The following is a 23,179-nucleotide window of genomic DNA, read 5'->3' on the forward strand; positions in this document are numbered from 1 at the left end:
CCAATTTTGTGCCAGGTACCTCTATTCTTTCCGACTGCCACGCGGCGCCACTCGTCATCCCGGATCCACTGTCCTTCCGTAACTTGAAGATGGAACGGGACGCCATCGCTTGTCGTCGTCAGAGAATTGCCTGCAACAGAGATAGGCACATCGGTGTTATTACCAGCAGGTGAAGAACTCCTCAAGGGGGAGTCTTTTGTCACGTCCGGTGAAATCTCCTTCGGACTTTGCAGAGCACTGCCCTGCTGCCCTTTAGAAGAGAAAAGAAAGTCTGTTAAAATGACATGTCCGGTACAGCTCAAATCCGAATTCCCCATTCCCCCTTCCCCGGCTTGGACCGCCCGATTGGGGTCTTCGCACTGGGCGGCCCCGCGCTCCCTTCTTAGTTTTTTTGATGGGAGCCTCCTCCCCTTCCGCCTTCCCCTTCTCCCCCTTTTATCTGTTTAAATTGTTGGAATTCTTGTCTCAGCGGACAAGCCTGCCACCAGTGGCCACGCTTGCCGCAGAGTGCGCACGTTCTGTCCGCCGCACTCCTGGACGGCTGCCTCCATGGTTTCGGTGTTTTGGGTGTTCTCTGCGCATCAGCTGCATTGTCAGGGTTGGTAACGACATCTGTAGCGTTGATGTTCTTCTTTCTGTTCTCCTGGCGGTCAGGCTTTGATGTTGCCATCAACGGGACGATTTCGGTGACCACTTCAATATAATCTTGAAGAGACGGCCTGGGCTTTCTGGGCAGGGTCAGCATGGCCTGCTTGCAAATCTGATTAGCATGCTTAAATGCTAAAGAAGTTATTAACTGCTTTCTGGCCGCCTCCTCCTCTTCCTGCTGCTCGACGGCTATTGTAAGCCGTTCCACGAACAGCAGAAAGTTCTCTTGTGGCCCTTGAAAAATGTCTAGATATGACTCCATGGGCCCTGACGGCCTCATAGTGGAGAACGCTTTGACCGCTAGCTGTGCAACTTTTTTCAACAAAGGCCTTGGGAGACCTTCTGCCTGTTTCTGAGGCATTTCCCAGTCCTTCTCTCCTAATAGATGCGCCAGTGTGATTAAATTCCCCTCGTTATCCAGAGCCGTGTCGGAATCTTCCAACAAACCTGGGAGGGCGTCCTGCAAACACCTTTTCCATGTCGCAAACCAGAGCTGAAACTCAGTCCTGGAGTGCAGGCATCGAAAAAGGTATTTGATGTCGTGAGGGACGACATCACTCCCGGTGATCTGGCCTTCCAACATACCAAGGAAGTATGGACTGTCACGTCCATACTACTTGAGGGCCTTCATTAGATCCCGAACCACGTTCTGAGATAGCTGTTGCCATTTGATCTCTTCATGCCCTCCCCTACCCTTCCTGTACGTCACTGGGGCCAGGGAAGGTGTATGCGGGTCGTCTCTTCCGGAATCCACTTCCTCCTCTTCCGGTTCCAAAGCGTGGGAACCGGAAGAAGGGGCGTGGGAACCGGAAGGCGAGGGGCGAGACCGACTGCGCGTTATAAGGGGGGGTGGCTTGCCGGAGGGAGGCGTGTCGGAGTGTGGGAATGACACGCCCTCGGGGGAATGGTCTGGGGCGGAGATTTGGGAGGAGCGGTAGCTGGGAGGGTCCTGGGAAAGGGGTGGAGACTTGAGTGGAAGGGGAGGAGTTTCAAGAGAGGGGTGTTCCTGAAGGGGAGTGGGAGGAGACCAGAAGGGATTGGTTGGGGAAAACTTGGGATGCTGGGAAGGGGAAGGGAAAATGGCGGGCAGGGAGGACACCGATGAGGACCGCGCCACGCGGTCGGCGCCATCTTGTCTTCTCCCCAACCGGACGCCATCTTGAGGGAGCTCACCACCCGCAACTGAAAATCTAACTCGGGGCTTATTAGGATAACGGGAAAAGGAAAAAGCCTCGGGAGCCTGGCCAGGGCTCCTTCGGTCGTCTCGGACAGACGGCTTTGTCTGATCCGGGCGGGGGACCGGCATCTTGAGGGGGCCAGGGCTGGCGGGCTGGGGTTTGCCTGCTGCACCCCTGAGGATGCCGCAGCGGGGAGAGGGGGAGCGGGACACACAGCGGGATGAACAAGGGGAAACTGAACGAGAACGTGGAGGCTGCCCTTTTTGCACTCCCTTCATTACCATCATTGCGGTCCTAAGCTGACGGGACCAAAATAAATATTTTGCCGCTTTTTCTTCTCCTGAGGCGGCCAAATCTGTGAATTTAAAAATGACAGGCTCCCAATACCGGGGCTCTGTCACTACCTCGGGGGTTGTTTTTGGGAAGTGCAAGAAGAGCTTGCGGACAAACCGCTTGAGCTCTCCATTTGAAAACTTAACTTTATTAACAGTCAAAACGCCAACAAAACACCTATAGACACCTTTCTGTTCCGCACTAAGCCTTGCACCCATCCTTTTCCACCGGACTTCACCACAACGTAAAAACGAAAGCAACACACAAAAACACAGCACTAAAAACCCCGGTCAGGCAGCGTCCCCGTCGCCGCCTCCGCCCCGGAGGTGCCGGACCCTTAACACAAAACTCCCGTTCTTAACAAAGCCACGGCAGATACCCAATCTGCCAACAACCCCGTCCGCGCCCGTGCACGGACCAACGGGACACCAACCGAAATACAGATAAATAAAACAACACAAGCTCAGGAACCAACAACACCAAAGACCCGCAAGAAGGAGAAAAGTCCCCCTCCGCGAGCACCGCGCGGTTAGCTCCTCCAAGCCAGCCACCTCATACGAGGGCGCTTGGACTGAGCTCCTTGAGGGTAGGGGAGGGTTCAGGGGACTCCTACCTACCCTTTCCCTGGTTCCTGCGTCGAAGGCGGATTGGTCCGGGAACCCACACCTGAAGAGGACCTCCCTGGGTGCTGGAGGCTGCCCTCTTCGTCCTCCCGGGAGCGCACCCGTAAGGGCTGCTACCACCGGGGAGGCGCGACACCAATGGTATATCCAGCAAGGGTCCCGATGGACCGGACTGCCGCAGAGCTCTCAATTCGAGGGCCCTGCGCCAGAGATGTCGCCGCTGAGCTGTACGGTCTCAGCGCGTCCTTGGCTGCCCCACGTTGGGCACCAATCTGCGGCGGTCGGCTTCTTGCCCAAGGAAAGCGGCTCCGGCCAGCCCTGCCGCCACCACAATCCGGGGGCCACTTAGCCAGAGGGACGGGCGAGCGCAGCAAGCGGTGTGGGTGAAGCGGAAAACAGAAAGGCGGGACTCTCAGGTAAGCGAACCAAGGGGATGCGTGTTCCCGAGGCTGCGTCCTGGAGAGACAACAGCTTGGGGGGGTGCCACGGCTTTTTATTGAATCAGAATAGGGGGTGGGATCGAGGGTGGTCTCTCAGGGAACAAATCAACAACTTGGAACAAACTTGAACAGTGGGGTGGTCAAAACTTTAAACCAATGGGAAAGGGGTAGTTATGTAACAGGGGGTGGAGGGATTATATAACTCGGAGATTGACAGTTAACAGAAATGGGGTAAACAACTATTCTGGGATGGAGGTTGGCATGACAACTGGGGAAAGGCGGGAAACTATGAGGGAAAAGGAGGCCATCTTGAACAATGCAAACTGCATATAACTTTAAAAAACATAACTGTATAAACTTCAACAGGAACGATAACGGAATAATAAAGTCGAACTGGAATCACTGGAATCACACGCCACCACATGGAAGCTTTGGGTTCACGTTCATGCAGCAAATAACTTCCTGAAAATAAAAATACAGGGGTAATTTGCACTCGCTAACAATTTTATTCACAAGCAAGTATAGAAATCACCCCTAAGTATGCCTCTCAGCTTTCTACATTTAAAAATCGGTACAAAAAGCTCATGTTGCCCTAGATTATTCCAGAAAACAATAACTTCAGAAAGAATGTGCTGCTACAAACAAACGAGCTTTTACTAAGTCACACATACACTAGTCCTAGCAATGTTGTTCTGGAAAGTAAACTGCTACAAGACAAAGTCTATACAGTAACTTTTTTCTCCTTCAGTTTACATATTCTGAATTTACTAGCTCCTGAAAGAGATCACCACATCACTTTCCCACCACTGCCCTTGACTTACCTGGACACTGCAACAAACATCATACAGCTCCTTGTGGCAAGCTATAGAATTCAGGGCAGAAATTTCAAGTGCTGCAGGTCCCCCGCAGTGATCTATAGCCAAAGTCTCTTTTACATGTATTTTGATCTTCCGGAAGGCTTTCTTTGCTGCACGGAAAGATTCCTGCAAATATAAAGAACATCTAGCTAAACACAGGAGGCCTAGATTAATTTTTATCAGTTATCTGCAAAAATTAATTTAACCCACTATCATCATAATAAGGAGGAATATAATAAACTGCTGTAAAGGAGAAAGTTAACTCATTGGGAATGAATTCTTTGATTGACTGCAATTTATTTGCAGAAGGTACGATTGAAAATCTTCCCACCTAACTTTCTATATTTGCACAGGATTCCATCACACACCCATGATCAATGCAATCACATTCAAAGATATCATGAGTAACAGCATTTTATGTCCCACAGCCCTACATGTAAGACAGGAACACCTCATTTTTTGGGAAAAGAGGATGAATTGGAGCGTATAAACTGAATGACTGTTGAAAGAAAAAATCTTCAATAAGTTAAATGTGCTTGGGATCACACACATTAAGATATGCTGCCTCTCTAACACATGTGTTACATCATTTTTATAGAAAAGAAGATTAGATACAGAAAAAATGAAAACAATTTTCTTCAAACTGAGTTCATGGTAAACGTGGGGTATCTAGGTGTTTTCAAGGGACCCAATTAAATTAAAACAGCACATAGCTACAAGCATAAGGAAAGCATGATATGGGAAGATTTTTAGCTTTGTAGTGTTGTAGTATTTAATGCAGCATTCCCAAAAGAATTTTTCTAAGGCAATGTTGATCACTGCAGGCAGCATCTACTTTTCAGACCAAATTGGTCTTCTTTTAGCACCTGTATAATAAATCACTGACCCTGTTCCAATCTCGGAACACGTCAGGTAGGACACTATGTAAGGGATTTATAGAGCCGTGGTAGACATGCCTCATGCTTTCACGGTCAGCAAGTCTCGTTTTATTTCAGTTGAGTTACATTTTTATACACTTCATAACTAGTTCATACATATTGCAAAAATATAGCTCCTTACTGGCTCTCAGCCAATGACGCACACGTTGCTAAGTACTAATCCCACTGTTAGTGTTATCCTTATCTTTATGGCTCACTCTACATTCCTCAGGAAGCTTCTGCATTTTGTTAACTAAACCAGATCTGCCTCAATGACACTTTGACCTTTTAAACTTTTACTAGCCGCATAGTATATGTCCTTTGGAATGCAGCCATTCTTCAGTCAGGCTCTCTACATCTCCCCCGTTTTCTTTTACAGCAAGTAAGGCAACATTTTTTGATGTAAATGCTGACATTAACATGCGCTGCAAGCATTGCAAAATACAAGGCAAAAGTAACAATAACATAAACAGAATAACTATTCCTACAAGTATAAATTGAACCAAACCCTTAAGCCATCCAGTAAGTCCCCAATCCCCAAGATTAAGTCCAAAAAATGTATCATCCCTGCGTAACAGTGCAGTATGCTGCTGCAATTGTTTTATCTTGGCATGGATGGACTCAGAACTATTATTTAAGTTCATGCAACAGGGGAATGACGTGGAGCTGCACGTCCTCCTCAGATTCGATGTGGAAGGAGATCCCAAACTGCTTCTGTATTGTTAGCAGCAATGGTGCAAGTGTTGTCTGAAGCCTGTGTCGCCTTCTTTCCTCCGGACTGCTCTTGTGGATTTGCAGGACGTGTCCATTTAGCAGGAATCCATTGAGAGCCTGTAGGGGTGGAAACACATACATAACCTCTTCCCCAGTAAAGAACCTGAGCAGGGCTTTGCCACACACCAGTTTTGGGGTCTCTATAGGTAACATATACAGGAGGGACGGACGCGGGGTCCTTCTGAAAATGCATCATGACAGGGGGCACATCCCTGTCAGCAAACAGGCAAAGATGATTTAATACAAACAAAGCCCTAAGCAATCTTTCTGCTGGAACGTGTAGATCGGTATATTTTTCTGAGTACCGCTTCAGGGTGCCATTGGCTCGTTCTACTACTGCCTGACCTGTAGGGACATTAGGGATTCCCCTAACATGTTTAATGTTCCAAAAACTAACTAATTTTGCAAATCTCTGACTGGCATAGGCAGGCCCATTGTCTGTTTTGATTTCCTTAGGAACACCCATAACTGCAATACAGCTATGCAGGTGTCTCTCAACGTGCTTTGCTTGTTCTCCTGCCTGTGCGGTTGCCCAAATGTAATGACTATAGGTATCAATTGTAACATGAATATACTTCAGTTTCCCAAATGCTGCAAAATGAGTTACATCCATCTGCCATAATTGATTAGACTCCAAACCTCTGGGGTTGACTCCTAGGCCAATTCCTTGGCCTCCATTGTGGAAACTACAAGTGGGACATGCTTTTACTATTGCTCGAGCTTCGTTAAGTGAAATTTTAAACTCGCGAGCAAGTCCTTTGGCATTCTGATGAAAAATGCTGTGACTTTCTCGTGCTGCCGTTGTGCGTGGGAGAGGAGCTGGTTGTTGTATTGCTACTAGTTTATCTGCCCTGGCATTGCCTTCTCCTAAACCTTCTTCCAGTTTATGGCTTCGGATGTGTAGTATGGAGTATGGGTGCTGTCGATTCTGTAGTGTTCTCTGTAGCTGCATGAAGAGTTTTCCTAGCCGTGGGTTGTTGACTTCCTTGATGCTCGCATCTTCTATTCTTGACGCAACTCCAACAGTATACATTGAATCTGAGATAACATTTACGGGCTGTGCAAAAGTTTGAAAGGCCCAAATGACCGCCACTAATTCCAAGGTTTGCAGGTTGTCTTGTGGAGTGGCCTGAATAATGTGATGATGCCACTGTTCTTGGATTTTCCATGTGACAGCTGCTTTTCGTGATCGTCGTCCAGCATCAGTGAAAACAGTAAGCGCATTCGGGATAGGCTTATCCTCCCGAAGAGGTTTAACAATCCACTGCCATTGTCCTAACCATTGCAAATGCTTCGGGGCCGGCGGTGCTGAGGTGATGTGGCTAGGGGCATTAAGCAGGGCTTCCGCAAGTTCTGAAGAATTAAGAAGATACCAGTCCATTGTTGCCTTGTCCATTGGCAACTGAATGATTGCTGGCTCTGATCCACTCATAGCAACAACACGTAGTCGACCTTTCATGATCAAGTTAGCAAGGCGTTCGATTTTTTGGGTTATTGTTTTTCTTTGTTGTAATTGAGGTCTTAACCACTCCAACACCTTTGTCTCTACAGGACCGTCCTCCCCCGTTTTCTTTAACTGTGTGACTGCTCCTAATAAGTGTTGCTCACTACTCCATATAGTCAAACAGATGGGAAGGTGTCAGAGTCTGTCCGAGGATGTGTTATGCCTCACAACTGCCTCCGATGGTTGAAGACCAAGACCCCCGGAGAGACTGGGGAGAGCCCCTGGCCTGGCTGAGGTGGGGCGCCTGCCGAGGACTGATACGCATCTCCACGAGAACGGAATGCAAGAACAATAGTAGCTCGTTACAGTGGACTGAGCTGACTATACTGACCGTGCTAGAAAGGTACAGCTTGCCGCTTGTTCCTGAGCACCCAACTTTGACGCAGGTGCCTGCACTGGCCCAGTGCCCTCTTTGGCTCCGTTCCACTCGCCTTGGTCCTTTTCCTGACCAGCCTATAAAGACTCTGCAGATCCCGTGCACCCTTTGTGATCACCCCACTGGAGAAGATCGCGTCTATGGGCATCTCTACGTCTTGAGGACCTCCGACTCTCCACGTGGTAGCTATAATCCCCCTTCCCCTCTTTCTCTATCTTTCTCACTATTCTCTATTTTCTCTCCCTACTATCGCATTGTGGGCACTAAATAAAAGTGCATTTTTTGTTTAAGCAAACTGGTTTGTCCCCTGTTGTGTCTTTTGCGCTTTGAGATCTCCAAAACGAACCATCAGGTTCCCCACATATATTTGCGGACCCTGACATTTAAATTGGTGTCACGGACAGGATCTTGATAGACTGTGGAGTTGCGGGTTTTATATAGTTTGTAGAAGGGGAAGGACCCTCATCTCAGCCGCACCTAGCACGCCACTTCGGTGAGCGCTGTTAGAAAGCAAGGGGGGCGAGGGAAAATTCCCGCAAACTGTATACACCCAGGCGAATAAGCACTCCCTGTCATCAGGATATTTCAGAAACTATCTCACTGTGCAAAAGATGGGACTCTGTGTTTTAAGCTGCTTGGTGTAGTTGAGGAGACAACAGGCGTTTTTTGTGAAGAAGTGCCTCCCAAGCAGCTGGGTCTCCTCTCCCATTCCAGGGAAGCGAAGGGAAACACAGTATTAGCTGTGCCATTGTTTGTAACTTTAAGAATACCTCCCTGAGAGTGGTTTTTGTCCCTTCACAAAAAAATGAGTGAAAATTCTAGTACAAAAGATAAGGATATTCTTTTTGCTTTGTTAACAAAGCATGGTGCTAGACCTTCTCCAGCCGGAGAAGAGTGGGCACAAGATAATTGGTTTAAGTGTGAAAACACTGTAGATAGAATATATTCTATGCAACATGATGCTAAGTATAAACTGGGCAGAAATAAAACCATTCTTTGCTCAGTTTTGGGGGCCTGCCTTTCGGCAGCCATAAAAACCCATTTTAAACGGGTAAGTGAAGAGAGAGCAGAAATAGAATCCCTGCAAAAACAATTGGAACAGGAAAGAAATCGAGAGGGAGAAGTAATAGAATCCCTGCAAGATTTGGTAGAAGCTTTGCAAAAACAATTAGAACAGGAAAGAAGTCGGATTTATTTGCTGGAGATTTCCCTTGCAGAAGAGCGGAGCAAAAATTTAAAACTTGTAGATTCACCAAAGGAAACAGGAGGAAATGAGACATACAGCATTAAGCAGATATACCCTCAGAAAGAATTAGCACACATGCAAAATTGTGGGGAACTCTGTTGCTCCAATTTGAGACCTCTTGTCAAAACAGAATTTAATTGTATAAATGAAGAGGTTCATGACCCCCACATAACCACCAAACAAACACCCAACACAGCCACTGAATTAGCTAAATTAAAAAGAGAATACTCCCGACTTCCTAGTGAATCAGAGACGGAGTATGTCTTTAGAGTTTCACTTACTGGTGGTGACCAAATTAAATTAAGTGAACAGGAAGCAAGTGGCTATTGGGGCATGGAGTTTTCTTAACAACAGGGAATACACGTGCTCCATGGTCCCTGACACGGCGTGCAGCTCACTGGGCAGGGGGACTAAGCCCCCTTGAAAGGGGCGACCCCCTGGCAATAGTCAGCACCTCAGACCAACTCCTAGAAAACATACACAAAGCTGCATGCTTGCAAATGATACATGAAAGAAAATTGATTTCTGACTATGAGTCACCCATGCAACAGCCTGTCAGACCCGAGATTATGACCCCCCTAATTCGAGGTTTGCCGGAGTCTCTTAAACCAACAGCAATTCTTTTTCAAGAAACAATAGCATCTATCACTCCGGTAGATAGGCTTGAAAGATTTCTTGGACACACAAGTGATCAAACCGGTTCCACTGACTCCACTGACTTCTCGCCTTTTGCTACTCCTAGCACACAATCTAACAGCAGTCATAACAGTGGAAAATACGGACCAGTGAAGCACTCAGAGGACAAACCTGAAAAACCCAGAGAAGTCAGGCACATTGCTTCTCCTAATGAAAAACCAGAAAAGGAAAAACAAATCTCTAACCAGCAGCAGTTGTGGTTGCTAGGGCTGAAAAGGGGACTACCTTGAGAAGTAATGGCCAAATTGCCTTATGATAAATTGGTTAAAATAAAATTGCTGCTTTTTGAAGCAACTGCTCACCAAGCCCTTGGCCCTATTCATCCTACAGATCCTTTTCAGGCAGAATGGGGATTTGCCACCTCAGGATTGTCATTGTATATATGGCAAAGGGGTCCTGAAGGCCCAATCAGATCTGTCAGCTCTCGCTCTTGTGGCTTTAAAGATGCTGAAAAGAGGTACACTACCTGGGAAAAAGGCTTGTTTGTGGTTAGCTTAGCTCTCATAGAAGTGGAGAAAATTGCACAACAACAACCAATTGTTTTGAGAGGCCCCTTCAAGGTTAAGTCAGTCACTACTGGGACCCCCCCACCTGCCGGGGTGACCGAGAGGACCTCAGTAAGACAGTGGTCTGCTCAGATTGAACATTATTGTAACATCTTCTCAATAACTGAAGGAGCTGTGAAAAATCTAGCACTACAAGAAGCAGAAAACTTGGATAGCATCCAAGACAAACCTGCCTCAGCCATTACCCCTCCCTTTTCCCCCGAACAGCCAGCAAATCCTTGGTTTACTGATCCTTCTGCCTTTTGCCTGACAGCTTCAAGCATAATTCCCTCACTATGGGGACCAAGTGATTCCAGCAATCCAGCACATTGCCCTGGACAACCTGTTTTGGTGGACCTCCCTACTGTAGGGGAAGTACCACTAGTGCAGAAAACCCCTCTGAATAAATATACATGGGCAGCCTTTGATGCTCTAGGGAAAGAGCATCAAATAAATACAGGATGGGCAACTTTCATCATTTTAACCTCCTGCCTCCTCGTGGCAGATTCTGTTGTGCTTACTTTCCACAGGAGAACTCCGAGGGACATGAAGGCCGTATAAACCATGATAAATATCTTAAACAGAAATTTTAAATAGCATTGATTCAGAAATATTAATGAACAAATTTGTTACCACAATCAAAGATTTGACCAAATTATAACAATCATTATAATTGTCCTTATTGGCTTTGGGGACACTTCAGTGATTGCTATTAAACATATTACCAAATTGGGAAAAGATAAATGTGAATGATAGCAAATTGGTAATTGATACACCTGGTGCTACACAAAACAATGTTTCTTTGGCCCTTAAGCTGCATCCAGGCACAGCTTTGGATGCAGATGGTTGTTGCCACAATTATAAGGCAAGAAGAAGAAGGAATTCTTCCTACTGAAATTTGGAAAATAATTTGGGACAATGCAAATTATTTTCAAAGAGAATTCCAATCCTGGTGGAAATTAGTGAACTTTACCTATAACCCCAATACTAACACAGTTACAGCCTTTGTGTTAACAATAGGTAATGCTTCAGTACATTTGATATTCCCTATCATTGCATTAGGTATAAATCATGATGGAGCTATTCTCTATCCTTCCGAGCATAGAGAATGGGCCCGTCAAACTGGTGAGAAATGGCAAACTGTCAATTTAGAATCTTGTGTTGTTAGAGAGCAGCAAGGTTTCATTTGTGAAAGTAATGCAATCATAGCTCAGGACATTTGTTTAGACACAGCAAAATATTTGTCATTTTGAAGTACATCCTAACGAAGCTCCTGGAACAGTGCTCGTGTATATAGGCAATGGGTGTGCATGCTTTAGGACTGTCTGTGATGTTGTAGTTGTTGAAAATGCAATAGTAGATACTAAAAATCACTCAAATTTTTGTGTTTGTGATTTTACCACAATTACAGGATGTGACTTTTCTTATAAAGTCCCAACTACGTCCTCCTTTTGATTTTGGTTTTGATTGGCCTTGTTTTAGTTAACATCCCTTTTGCAAAGGACACTCCTAAAGTTATTGACGTAAAATGCACTACCCAGACAGCGAAAGTTAAGCCTGTAACAGCAGTTTGATTTGAAATGGTTTGTTGTTTTGATTAATGTTGCTTTGTCTTAGTCATGTTAATTAAAATTTAAGGGGTTTTTTTTTGGTTTGTTTTGTTTTTTGTTTTTGTTTGTTTAGAAATTATAATTTTAAAAATTTAAAGAATTTTGTGAAAGAAATTGTTTTCAATTAAGTATTTGATTGAAAATTGTAATTGTTGATTTTAATTGATGGTATTATATTAATTATTTAGTAATTTGAGTTAATATTTTGAAAAATTGTTATATTAATTATTTGGTGATTTATGTTGATTATTTTGAAAAAAATTGTTAAAAATTGTTAAATCAGGTTGTTTTTTTTAGTTTTTGTTTCATTTTTTGCTTCTATTCCCTTTCTGTATTTTTCCTTCTTACTCTCTCTCTGTCTCTCTCTCTCTCTCTCTCTCTCTCCTACACCCTCTCTATTGTCTCTGTTTTTCTGGGATATGCTGCCAATGTGGATGAGTCCTGAAGACTTCACGAGACTACGGAACCTGCTGATGGAAGAACACCTTCGTCGTCAGTCGTGAGTCACGGGGTGGTGTCAGAGTTTGTCCGAGGATGTGTTATGCCTCACAACTGTCTCCAATGGTTGAAAACCAAGACCCCCAGAGAGACTGGGGAGAGCCCCTGGCCTGGCTGAGGTGGGGCGCCTGCCGAGGACTGATGTGCATGTCCACGAGAATGGAATGCAGGAACAATAGCAGCTCGTTACAGTGGACTGAGCTGACTATACTGACCGTGCTAGAAGGGTACAGCTTGCCGCTTGTTCCTGAGCACCCAACTTTGACGCAGGTGCCTGCCTTGGCCCTGTGCCCTCTTTGGCTCCATTCCACTCGCCTTGGTCCTTTTCCTGACCACCCTATAAAGACTCTGCGGATCCCGTGCACCCTTTGTGATCACCCCACTGGAGAAGATCGCGTCTATGGGCATCTCTACGTCTTGAGGACCTCCGACTCTCCACGTGGTAGCTATAATCCCCCTTCCCCTCTTTCTCTATCTTTCTCACTATTCTCTATTTTCTCTCCCTACTATCGCATTGTGGGCACTAAATAAAAGTGCATTTTTTGTTTAAGCAAACTGGTTTGTCCCCTGTTGTGTCTTTTGCGCTTTGAGATCTCCAAAACGAACCATCAAGTTCCCCGCATATGTTTGCGGACCCTGACATGTTCTCAGCCCACAGGATAATTCTTTTCTCAGCTGCTTTTCCTGCCCCATGTTGGGGTTTTTCCAGCAGTCCATAATTAGCCCTCCACAAAGGACACCACCCCCCCATTCCCAGGAAAGCTGCCTCTCTCTCCCAGTGTGGGGCTCTGGGAGTCCACAGGTGGCTTCTTTCCCTTCTTTGCTCAGCTGCCCGTGTCCACGGGAGATCTCCAGGCCCCAGTAAACTCCTGCTCCCTTGGCCATCTGTGCTTTGTCTTTAGAAACTTTGGACTCACTCCCTCCCAAAAAGTGCAATAAACTCAGGGTAAGTCGTGTGCAACCATCTCTAGTTTTGGCTGCACTCAGGATGTCATCTGCATATTGAAGAATAATTCCTTCTGGTTCTTGTTTTTTCCAGTCTTTTAATTCCTTTATTAGCTGGTTTCCAAATATTGTGGGGCTGTTCTTGTAATCTTGTGATAAAACTGTCCATGTGAGCTGAGTTTTCCTCCCTGTCTCAGGATTTTCCCACTCCAAAGCAAAGAGCTCCTGGCTGTTTTCATGCCCAGGAATGCAGGAAAAGGCACCTACAACAGCAAACCCCCCTAATTCGTCTGTCAGTGTGGTCAGAAGGGTGCAGGGATTGGCCACTATTGGGTTTATGTCCTCGGTGTTTTGTTAATTGCTCTTCAATCTTGTACTAATGGATAACTCTCCCCATCTGCTTTCTAAATGGCCAGAATTGGGCTGTTGGATTTGGGCTCCCATTGCACTAACAGACCGGGCTGCAGGAATGTTTGAGTTGCAGGTGCCAATCCCTTCCAGTTGTCTGATTTCCAAGGGAATTGTTTTTGCCTTCCCTTTGCTGTGGCTCCTGGTTTGAGTGCAATCCTCACTGGTTCTGCTGCCTTGGATCTTCCTGGGACACCCCTGGCCCCCACTATTGGATTGGCCACATTTTCCACTTGGGCAGGGATTGCATCCAATTTTTCCTGTATAAAACGTGCAGCGACTTGGACAAATTTAGATTCAGGAATTCCTTGTACAGCAAGGGCTGGGAAAAGGGGAGGCTGGGGGTGGGTAAGGGTGGAATGGGTTGGGTTAAAGCGGTTCCTGTGCTTAGGAAAGGGAGCTCCAAGGGTCCCCGGTGTCCCCACTCCCATCCAAAGGTGGGAAAACCCGGGATGGTTGGGAATGGGGGTCCCGGGTGTCCCCAGTGCTGAGGAAAGGAGGGGCCCAGGGGGTCCCGGGCAAGGCAGGAATAGGGGCCCAGGGGGTCTGTGGGCCAAGGCCAAGGGGGCTCTGGGGGCAGGGAGAGGCGGGATGTCCGGGAAAGGGGCGCAGGGCTGTCGGTGCCGGGTCAGGGGGTGCAGGGGGAACCCATGGCCGGGAATGGGGGTCCGGGGCTCCACGGGCTGACGGGAACAGGGGATGCCGGGGCTGGGAGAGGAGGATCCCCGGGCAAGGGGCTGCGGGGCGGGGTTGGGGCAGGATAAGGGGGCGCGGGGGGTCCTGGGGCCGGGGAAGGAGCTGCGGGGGGGTCCCGGTGCCCGGGAATGGGGATTCCAGGGGCTCCCGGGGGGGCTCCCCAAAGCCCCTCCCAGGGGGAAGCAGGAGCTGGCTCAGGAGCTGTGGGGAGAGAAAAGGGGCCGAGCCCGGCACGGGGGGACACGGGGGAGTCCCGGGCGCTCTGAGGGGGGACACGAGCCCTGGGGACCCCCCTCACCTTCTCCCGCAGGGGAGGCCGAGCCCCAGCCCCGGCAGACGGAGCCAAGACGGAGCCCCTGAGCCTCAGAGAACACTTGGACCCAGCAGGACCAGAACTGGGGAACAGGGATCAGAGTGGGACCAACTGGGATAGACTGGGATTAGACTGAGAGTGACTGGGATCATACTGGTGGAAACTGGAACCTTACTGGGACAAGTGGATGTTGCTGGGAATGACCATGAGTTTGCTGAGGGCAACTGGGATATACTGGGAGTGTCTGTGACCATACTGGGAGTGACTGGGAACACACTGGGAGAGACTGGGGGTAACTGGGTCTACACCCGGGGAACTGGGATCCATGGACTCTCCATTGGACAGGAGGTCCCAGCTGGAAACCACCTGCACCGTGTAGAGACCTGGGAACGAGGAGAGAAGGGACCCATGGAGTCGTGTCCCAGCCCTGTTGGAAAGCAGATAGAAATCTCCCAGGACCCCGTGCACAAAGGCTTAGAGGCAGAAAAGAATGCAGGGGCTGCTTTGAAACCCTCGGGGAAACTGAGATCCATAAAGTCACACAGACATGAAGAGGCAATGTGAGTTTTAGTTTTAAGTGAGTAAAAATATGCCTTTAGTGCCTTAAGTGCCTGAAGTAAAGAAGAGACTGTATTAGTTGATAGAAAAGCCCTAAGGTCCAGTTTAAAGTTCAGCAGCGTTACTTTGTACAAAGTTAACTAAGTCCTAGATATAATATAAACATACCAGAGCATTGCTGACATTGTCAGACAGAATAGACAGGCTGTAGGCACAGGCCTTGTGTAAGAAATGATTCCCATTGTCACACAACTGGGTTAGACCAGGAGAGGTGCAAAAAGACAGGAACAGCATCGTGTTTGTGGCTGGTTGGATGATTTAGGAATAGAATTCATTGTATCGGGGCTGCTGCTGCTGCTTCTGCTTGGGCCATGGGGACTCTGTGCTGGAAGGCATTTTGCATGATGGCCCGGACTGTAACAGCCTGACCTTGGTGAGGCTGATCCAGCCATGGCATAAACTACTTTTCCAAGCAGCAGCACCTCTCTTGTTCCTGGGCTGGCCGCTCCAACTTGCCAGCTGTCCATCAGCAATGTGCCCGCTGCTCCTGCCTGCTGCCAGTCCTTCCCTGGCAGTGACAGCAGGAGCTGCTCCTGCCGCCGGCAGCTCCTGTGCCTGGAGTCCCTTCCCGTGCTGGCAGCACCAGCTGCCTCTTGCCTTCAGCCCAATGCCTGCCTGCACCTCGGCCTGCCTTGGCCAGCTCTCTTTTCCCAAGCCTTTGACTGCCAGGCTTCTGCCCCAGCCCAGGGACATTTGTTATTCCCATCACCTGCTGCTTTGACACCATGAACCATTCTGGTTTGACCTAAGAGGTGAATCATGGAGATTGTGGTGCTTTCTTGTCCACAATGTCCTGTTAAGACTCAGAACACGCTGTTCTTACAGCTGGGATTGTGGCTGTTCCTACACCATTTATTCCACACTGCAGGACTAAAGAAAATCTCTCCTTTTCCTTACTAAGTTGAAGCTACAGCTTAGTGCAAGTGTGTGTTAAAAGAGAATGAATGCCATAATCCCTTTTTTTTCCAGTCACTAGTGGATAGCTCCCTGAAGGATACAGAAGAACTCTTCAATGTTGTGCATACAATGAAGAAAAGACAACACAAAATTCCGTCTGGATGATGAGGTAGGAAAACCTGTTTTAATATTTGTCACTGTTTCTTACCGCATCTACTTAAAGTGACAAGAAATTCAGCTGATTTTCTCCACACTGAGGCAGTTTTGCAATGAAGCAGCAGCGTGTCATGATGCTAAATAAGAATCTGGCATTACCTCTAATGGTCACTGCTGCAAAGTGTATCAGTGCACAGCAAGGCAGACTGGGTTATCACAGTTATTCCTCCCCTCCTGCACATCCCATTGTCTCCTCTGCAGAAGACACAGGCTATGAAAACAAGGCAAGGTTGCTCCTTCCTTTTCTTCTCCCACAGGACTTGTTAGACACCATGTTTTTTCAAAGGACTGCATGTGCCTCTCCCCAGCTTGCTTCTTTCTCATTCTCCAAAAGAAGAGAGCTGAAGGAGTTGGAGGCATGTGAGTGCCTGATCTCTCTTTCCCTCTACAGGCTCTGCCTCCCCAAGCCCTGGTTCCCTGCTGTGCTTTGGCATGAGAGCCATTCCAGCCCCAAACACAAGGGCAGTGGAGTTCAGCTGCAAAGCCTCTCTCTGCACTGGGATTGCTTTGAGCCTGCAGCCTCCATGGGCAAGGGCTTTGTGGGAGCAGGGCCAGCACAGCCTGTGCCCTGCACACAGAGCCAGGAAAAGGAGCAGATCCTGCTGCCTTCTGCTGCTGCTGATCCCAGCAGCAACTCCCCTGGCAGTTCCTGCAGGGAACTCCACCCCAAGGGCTTCCATCCCTGTCGTGCCTGGGAGAACTTGTTGCTTCCCAGTTGTCCCCCATCCCTGTGGATTGTGGAGCATGTCAGCACAAGCGTCCCTGGCCCTTCCTCCCTGCCCAGCCTGCAGCAGTCCCAGTCCCTGTTGCCTCCCCCTTGCTGCAGCTCCTTGGCCAAAGTGCTGCCAAAGGCAGCGGAGCTGGCTCAGGATCCCTGTTGGCTCCTGGGCTTCAGGATGACCTTCAGAGGGACACTTGAAGCGCACTAGCGTCCACTGAGGGTCACCCAGCTGGAAAGCAGCTTGGCAGAAAAGGGACTGGGGGTCCTGGTGGACACCAAGTCAGAGCTGAGCCAGCAACAAGTCCTTGCTGTGAAGAACGTTCCTGGACTGCCTCAGACAAAGTATTGCCAACAGGCTGAGTGATGATTATTCCCTCCTACACAGCACTGGTGAGGCCACACCTGAGTACTGTGTCCAGTTCTGGGCTCCCCAGTACCAGAGACACTGTGACATTCTGGAGGAGGGTCCAGTAAAGGGCCATGAAGATAATGAAGGGATGGGAACTTCTCTCCTATGAGGAGAGGCTTAGAGCTGTTTAGCCTGGAGAAGAGGTGGTGCTGTGGAAAGTCTTACTAAAGTATTTACCTATCTGAAGGGAGGGTGTGAAGAAAACAAAGACTCTTTAGTCAGTGCCCAGTGACAGGACCAGAGGCAAATGGGCATAAACTAAACATAGGAGGCTCCATCTGAACATCAGGAACTGCTCTCTTTTTCTGTGAGGATTGCCATGCATTTTTACAGAGTCTATCCTTAGAGATACTCAAAAGCCACCTGAACATGGTCCTGAGCAACTGGCTCTAGGTGGCCCTGCTTGATCAGGATCATTGGACTAGGTGACCTCCAGATACTGCTTCCAACCTTGGCTTAAAATTACTTCAAATGAATGTATATACATTGCAATTAGAATATTGTAATGCAGAACTGATCCTGAAGAAGTTTTTCATTGCATTTGTTTCTGATGAAGGCTGTTGCTTATCTCTGTTTTTCTGAGCGGGTGAGTCACAGTACCATGAAAAAAATTACTGCTACTATTCAAAAAAGTTTATTTTGTTGGTTTATGTGTAGGTTAAATGTACCTGTCTTCTCCTTTTATTTTAGGCTTATTTTCCAGCCCAATTATCAGCATATTCAGGAAAGATTGAAATGCTTTGTACCTACAGCAAGTAACTTGATGATTATCAAACTATTATAAGTATGTGTTTGAAAATGAGATTTTTACTTCATTCTGATTACTGTATTTGAAGTTCTTGATATGCTTTTCTGTATTTTTTCCTGTCCTGATTCACCGTATGAGGGATTCTGTGTCCTGTTGATTGTGGAGCTCGGCAGGCCATTGCCCTGTGAGAAGGGTGTGTTCAGACTATTGCCAACATCCTCTTGGCTGATTCCTCATGCTTCATTTACAAATATATACAGCGTACATTCAGGCACCTTTTTTTATTGAGCTTATTTGTGACTTTTTACCCACAGTCAACTGGGGTAGTAGCACCAGTGGGATCATGGGATTCCTACTAGTATAGGTGTCCTAGAAAATTCTCAGTGGCCAAATAAGCTAACCAGTTTTCAGTGTGAACAAGATACAGTGGATGAAATGTAAAGAAAGAAAACTGAGGATACAGTCTTGGGGTCCGTCTGTGTGAGACTGTGTAACTAATTGATATAGAAGGGCATGCGAACATGGGGTGGGTAGGGAGGAGCAGAGTATGATGAATACTGTGTGGAAGTCACAAAAAATACAAAGGTTTTGTATTAAAGAGCAGTTGCTAATGAAATGAACTAATATGAAGGAGAAGCAGCGGAATGTTTGGATTTGAATGAAGATGTGGTGGTAATAATGGAGAGATGAGTAGCAAAGGACAGTGGCAAGATAAGGCACAGGTACGAATGAATACTTTGCCACATGTTAAAATCCGACTATAGAGGAGTGAGTTTACTTTGTCTGACAAAGTAAACTTTATGGAATAAAGGGAATCTTAGAAATCCTGCAGCTTCTCACAAGTGGTGTACTGTCTGCCTCACCTCTGAAGCATTCTCATGGTCAGAAAAAGATGAGAAAAATAATATTCCAGTATATATTTTGAAATCCTGTTGGACTGTTGCACAAGGAAATGACAAAACATTTCAGTATATGAGATATCAATAGAGCACTAGAGTGGATTTTTTTCCCCTGTGATTCACAAAATTGCCTTACTTGTACAGTTAGATTTCTTAACATGTTAGCGGCTGCAACAGCCAAAAGGTGACAGGCCTTGGAAAACTGTTAATGGTGTTTGAAGACCCATAGATACCAAAATACCAAGTCAGTGCTTTTTTCAAGCATTGCGTTTTTAAAGTTGTTTTGACCACAAAGAATTAGTGTGTATAATGAGCTTTAATGAAAGCTGGCAATGGCTCTTTGTTCTTAGTTTTTTCTTTAAAGGTAGTTTCAGTGATGTAGTGTGCCATTGGACTTGCTCGTCTTGTGATGGAATTGAAATGTGTTCCTTTTGTTTGGAGTTTTAGGAGTTAATTGTGTCTTTGTGAGAGTTTTCCCAGAGTTGTAGCCAGCTTCCTGCATTTTCCTAGAGCTGAGTCTGCTCCCTTTCCTGATGACATTTCCCTTCAAGGACTGCATCAGTGGTACTGAGTCTGTTGAAAGGGCCTTGGGCTATATACAGAGATAATTTTACCTTACATTTGCTATCTTTTGGCTACTGATGTTCTAAAATAGCAGTTTTGAACTGCTCTTGATTTTCCTCTCTTAAGTAAAATTCTCAAGTGGGTATAGGATCCTTTGTCTTTTTTTTTTTAAATTACCCTGCCTATGTCACCACATCTGCAAACTTTGGGTGATGTCTCATTATAGCTACATTTCTATAACTGATGTTTCTGCAAGAATTGAATTCTATTCTGTTTCTTTGAGAAAGGTGGTTTTCTCTCTTCTGCCAGATTAAAAAGAAATTTTTGAAATGTAATTGAATACTTATTGGACTTTATTTATCTTTGCAACACTGGGAATTCAGAGACAATCCACAAATCTGTCTCAAAAAGCAGGAGACAGTAGTATGTACCATTTCACTGTATAGGTTGAGTCCCATAAGAAAACACAATAGTATATAATGTATATTTCCATTTGCATTTATTTTAGACAAAAGGACAAAAGAGTGAGTATCTGAAGAAAATTCCAAGGGAAGTGATATATTAGTATCAACTACCAATAATGAGAAAGTAAATATAATTCAGCAACAGCTTTATTAATATTCTAGAGTAGCTTTTTATAAAGTCTGTTATTGGGTTTTTTACGAGTACCCTTCTAAACAGAAGTAATTTCACTTTAAAACAAAATAATGTTTGCACCTGCTGTAATGACATAAACACTGTGGGAGCTTAGTATTACCATTTTGTGTTTCAACTACTGAAGTTTGTTCTTCTGCTTTGCAAAATATTAGCAAATCCATCAAATGCTCTTTTCTTCTTAACAAAAAACTGTTCCTGTCCTGAATCTGTCTGACTTCTTTGGTTGAGATTTTCACTGGAATTTTGGATGTGTTCTACAGTTGTATCAGAATGGTTCTCCAGTTCTGTCAAAGTAGTATGATCCTTCATCTTGCTGGAATCAGTGCTTTCAGAGATTGTATTTCCTGTAGGCTTTTGTGGGAAGGAACATGAACTGTATGGTGTACTTTCATTGAAGAAACCTTGTGGGATTGAGAACGAATATGTATCCTCATCATCACTCTGATCCAGTTGGAAGTGATCATCTGTTGTGAATTCTGAAGAATTACAAAGATGAAGCAGATCTGCCGTAGGATTACAAGTCTGCATTTCATCAGGCAGACTGCAGCTGCTGGTATCCTGTAATTCTGTGAATCCATCAGAATTTTTCTCATCAGAACCTCCTTGCATTTTATCTGCACAAGCCTGCTTCACCTGTGGTAGCAAGTCATCTTGCTTTGTAACAAACATGAAATGTTTTTCAAATGTGTGTTCAGGTAGCAATTGAAGAGATGATTCTTTGCTGGAATGTAGCGGTGATGGTTCTTTTACAACTTCATTCAAGCCAGTATCAATAGGAGCAAAAATAAAGCCACTGTCCTCAGATGTACTCATGTTTCTTCTTAATGTAATGTCTGCTTCACCATCATTCTTTTCAGGGGACTTCCTGGCTATGTCCTCATCTGTACTTCCTGCTGGTGCATTGTCTTCTGTACTTCCTGCTGGTGCATTGTCTTTCTGTTCCGTGTGACTGAAGCTGAGGGAATGCTGTGGTTCTCTGGGAAGCAGAGACAGCTGCAGTCCATCCTCTTCAGAAGTTTTCTCTGTGTCATATGTGGGAAAATGTTTTAACTTAAGTACCGTGTTACCAAAATCTGTACTTTGACAGTAGAGAGAATCAGAAATAGAGTTTTGTGCTGTTGACTCTGCATTAGTAAAATAATCAAATGTATCTGGAATTTCTTGACTTGAAGAACTGACTGTATCTGGATCTGACACACTTATGTGACCACTGCCTTTATCAGAATGAGGGGATGCTGTTTCATACATGGTGGTGTCTGATCCATAATTAATAGTGGTTTCAAAATAATAGGCACTGTTCTCTTCTTGATTTTTCCAAATCTGCTGAAGTTCAGCAGTAATGGTTGGAGACTCTGGCGGTGTTGCGAACTTCTCAGTTCCACTGTCTGTATTCGTTTCATCTAGTGATGACTGATAGACTGGCAGGTTGTCACTAACATCAGGCTGTTCCAGTTCAAAGTCTGCTAAAGAACTACAGTCACTCATTGTGAATGGAATCCCTTCAGCTGAAGAGCTGTCACCAAATACATCAGCTGAAGCATTTTTTTCATCTGAATATATCATTTTACAGTCATGCTTTGTAAGGGGAGAGTTTTCTATTATTTCATAGATGCTTAAATTCTCAATATCTGCATCTCTTCTGGAGCTACTGGGTGAAATAAAATGTACAATATCACTAGGTATACTTTTGTTGCCATTTAGACCAAGTTGTTCTTCACGGCTTTGCATTCCCTGCCTAAATTTTCTCGTGTGCCTGGGTTCATTATGTGAAACAATACCTTTTCTTTCTGGAGCACTTGGTGTAGCTTTTGTGATCTCAGACTGCAGCAGACCAGAGTTGTTTCTTACTTTCCTGTTTGGTGTTTGTGCATTGCTGTTCCGGTAATCTGTCCTTAAAAAAAATAGTCCAGTATCATAAATATCTGTACTTTCATTACTGTCTATACTAGTTTGGACTTTTGGAAACACTGGTATTTTCTTCATGTTGATCTCAGTATTGCTTGGTTTCTGGTACTCTGCTTTGGGATTTGGTGAATGTACACCATTGCCAGAAAAATTTTGATACACAGTAGAAGTTTCTGTAGGAAAAATCTGTGTGTTTCTTAAAGAACGCTCATCACAAAACAATGTATTATGCTGTGTATTTGTTGGCTTGCTTGCAGAAGGCTCTCTGCTCAAGGTTTCATCTGAAAAAGCCTGATTAGAATATGTCTGTTCTGAACCTGAATTTTTGTTCCTGCGCATGAGTCTCCAAAGTCTTTCCAGGTAGGGTCTAGCAAAAGCACCCAGACAAAAAGCACAAAGAAATGTAATGACCACAGAGAGGGAGACAGCCAGTGCAAAGTTTGGCTGTGTTTCGTTCTGCCTAAAACCAGTGTTAGTGTCCCTGGCTTTTCTAACCAACAATGCTGAAACTTCTTCGTTCACCTCTATACTGTAAATGAGATACTTCTCTTTTCTTGTATTGAAAAGACACAAATATAATCCTTCAGCAGTTTTCTCAGCATTGTGTATCACTAAATTATTCATTTTATCCAGTGTCATATGAGGAAGACTCTGATTTTTTGAAATTCTGCCCTTAGGTGTCCACCAAGAGATTCCATTGCCTGAAATGAAAGAAAATACAAACTCAGTCTTTGTTAAAAGCATAGTGTACTTGGTTTGCAGGGTCCAGTGATGTTTTTAAGAATGTACACTGGACTATCTCTCATAATTTTAACCGTTTATTATAAACCCCATTTTCCTTTTATCCATCCCGAATAATTTGACATGGTACAAAGCCTGTTAAACCATATTGCGGGCCTGTGCCCACTGCCTGCCATCTAAAAACACACTACATACGG

General features: G+C 45.7%; 2 protein-coding genes across 2 annotated transcripts in view; both read right to left on the reverse strand.

The window, feature by feature from the left end:
- The window catches only part of LOC310923362 (serine/threonine-protein kinase PAK 3-like), a 288,333-nt gene that overhangs the window by 169,092 nt on the left and 96,062 nt on the right, over window positions 1-23,179 (reverse strand). The gene's annotated exons all lie outside the window — the stretch shown is intronic.
- On the reverse strand, window positions 20,448-22,991 carry LOC310923349 (uncharacterized protein; the record flags this gene model as incomplete). The annotated part of the gene is made up of 1 exon (XM_083885390.1): window positions 20,448-22,991. The coding sequence occupies exon 1, from the start codon at window positions 22,983-22,985 to the stop codon at window positions 20,448-20,450; it is 2,538 nt and encodes an 845-aa protein (XP_083741516.1). The 5' UTR covers window positions 22,986-22,991.

This window comes from Zosterops lateralis, assembly GCF_965231275.1.
Source record: "Zosterops lateralis genome assembly, contig: HAP1_HAP1_SCAFFOLD_49, whole genome shotgun sequence".
Taxonomy (NCBI): Eukaryota; Metazoa; Chordata; class Aves; order Passeriformes; family Zosteropidae; genus Zosterops; species Zosterops lateralis.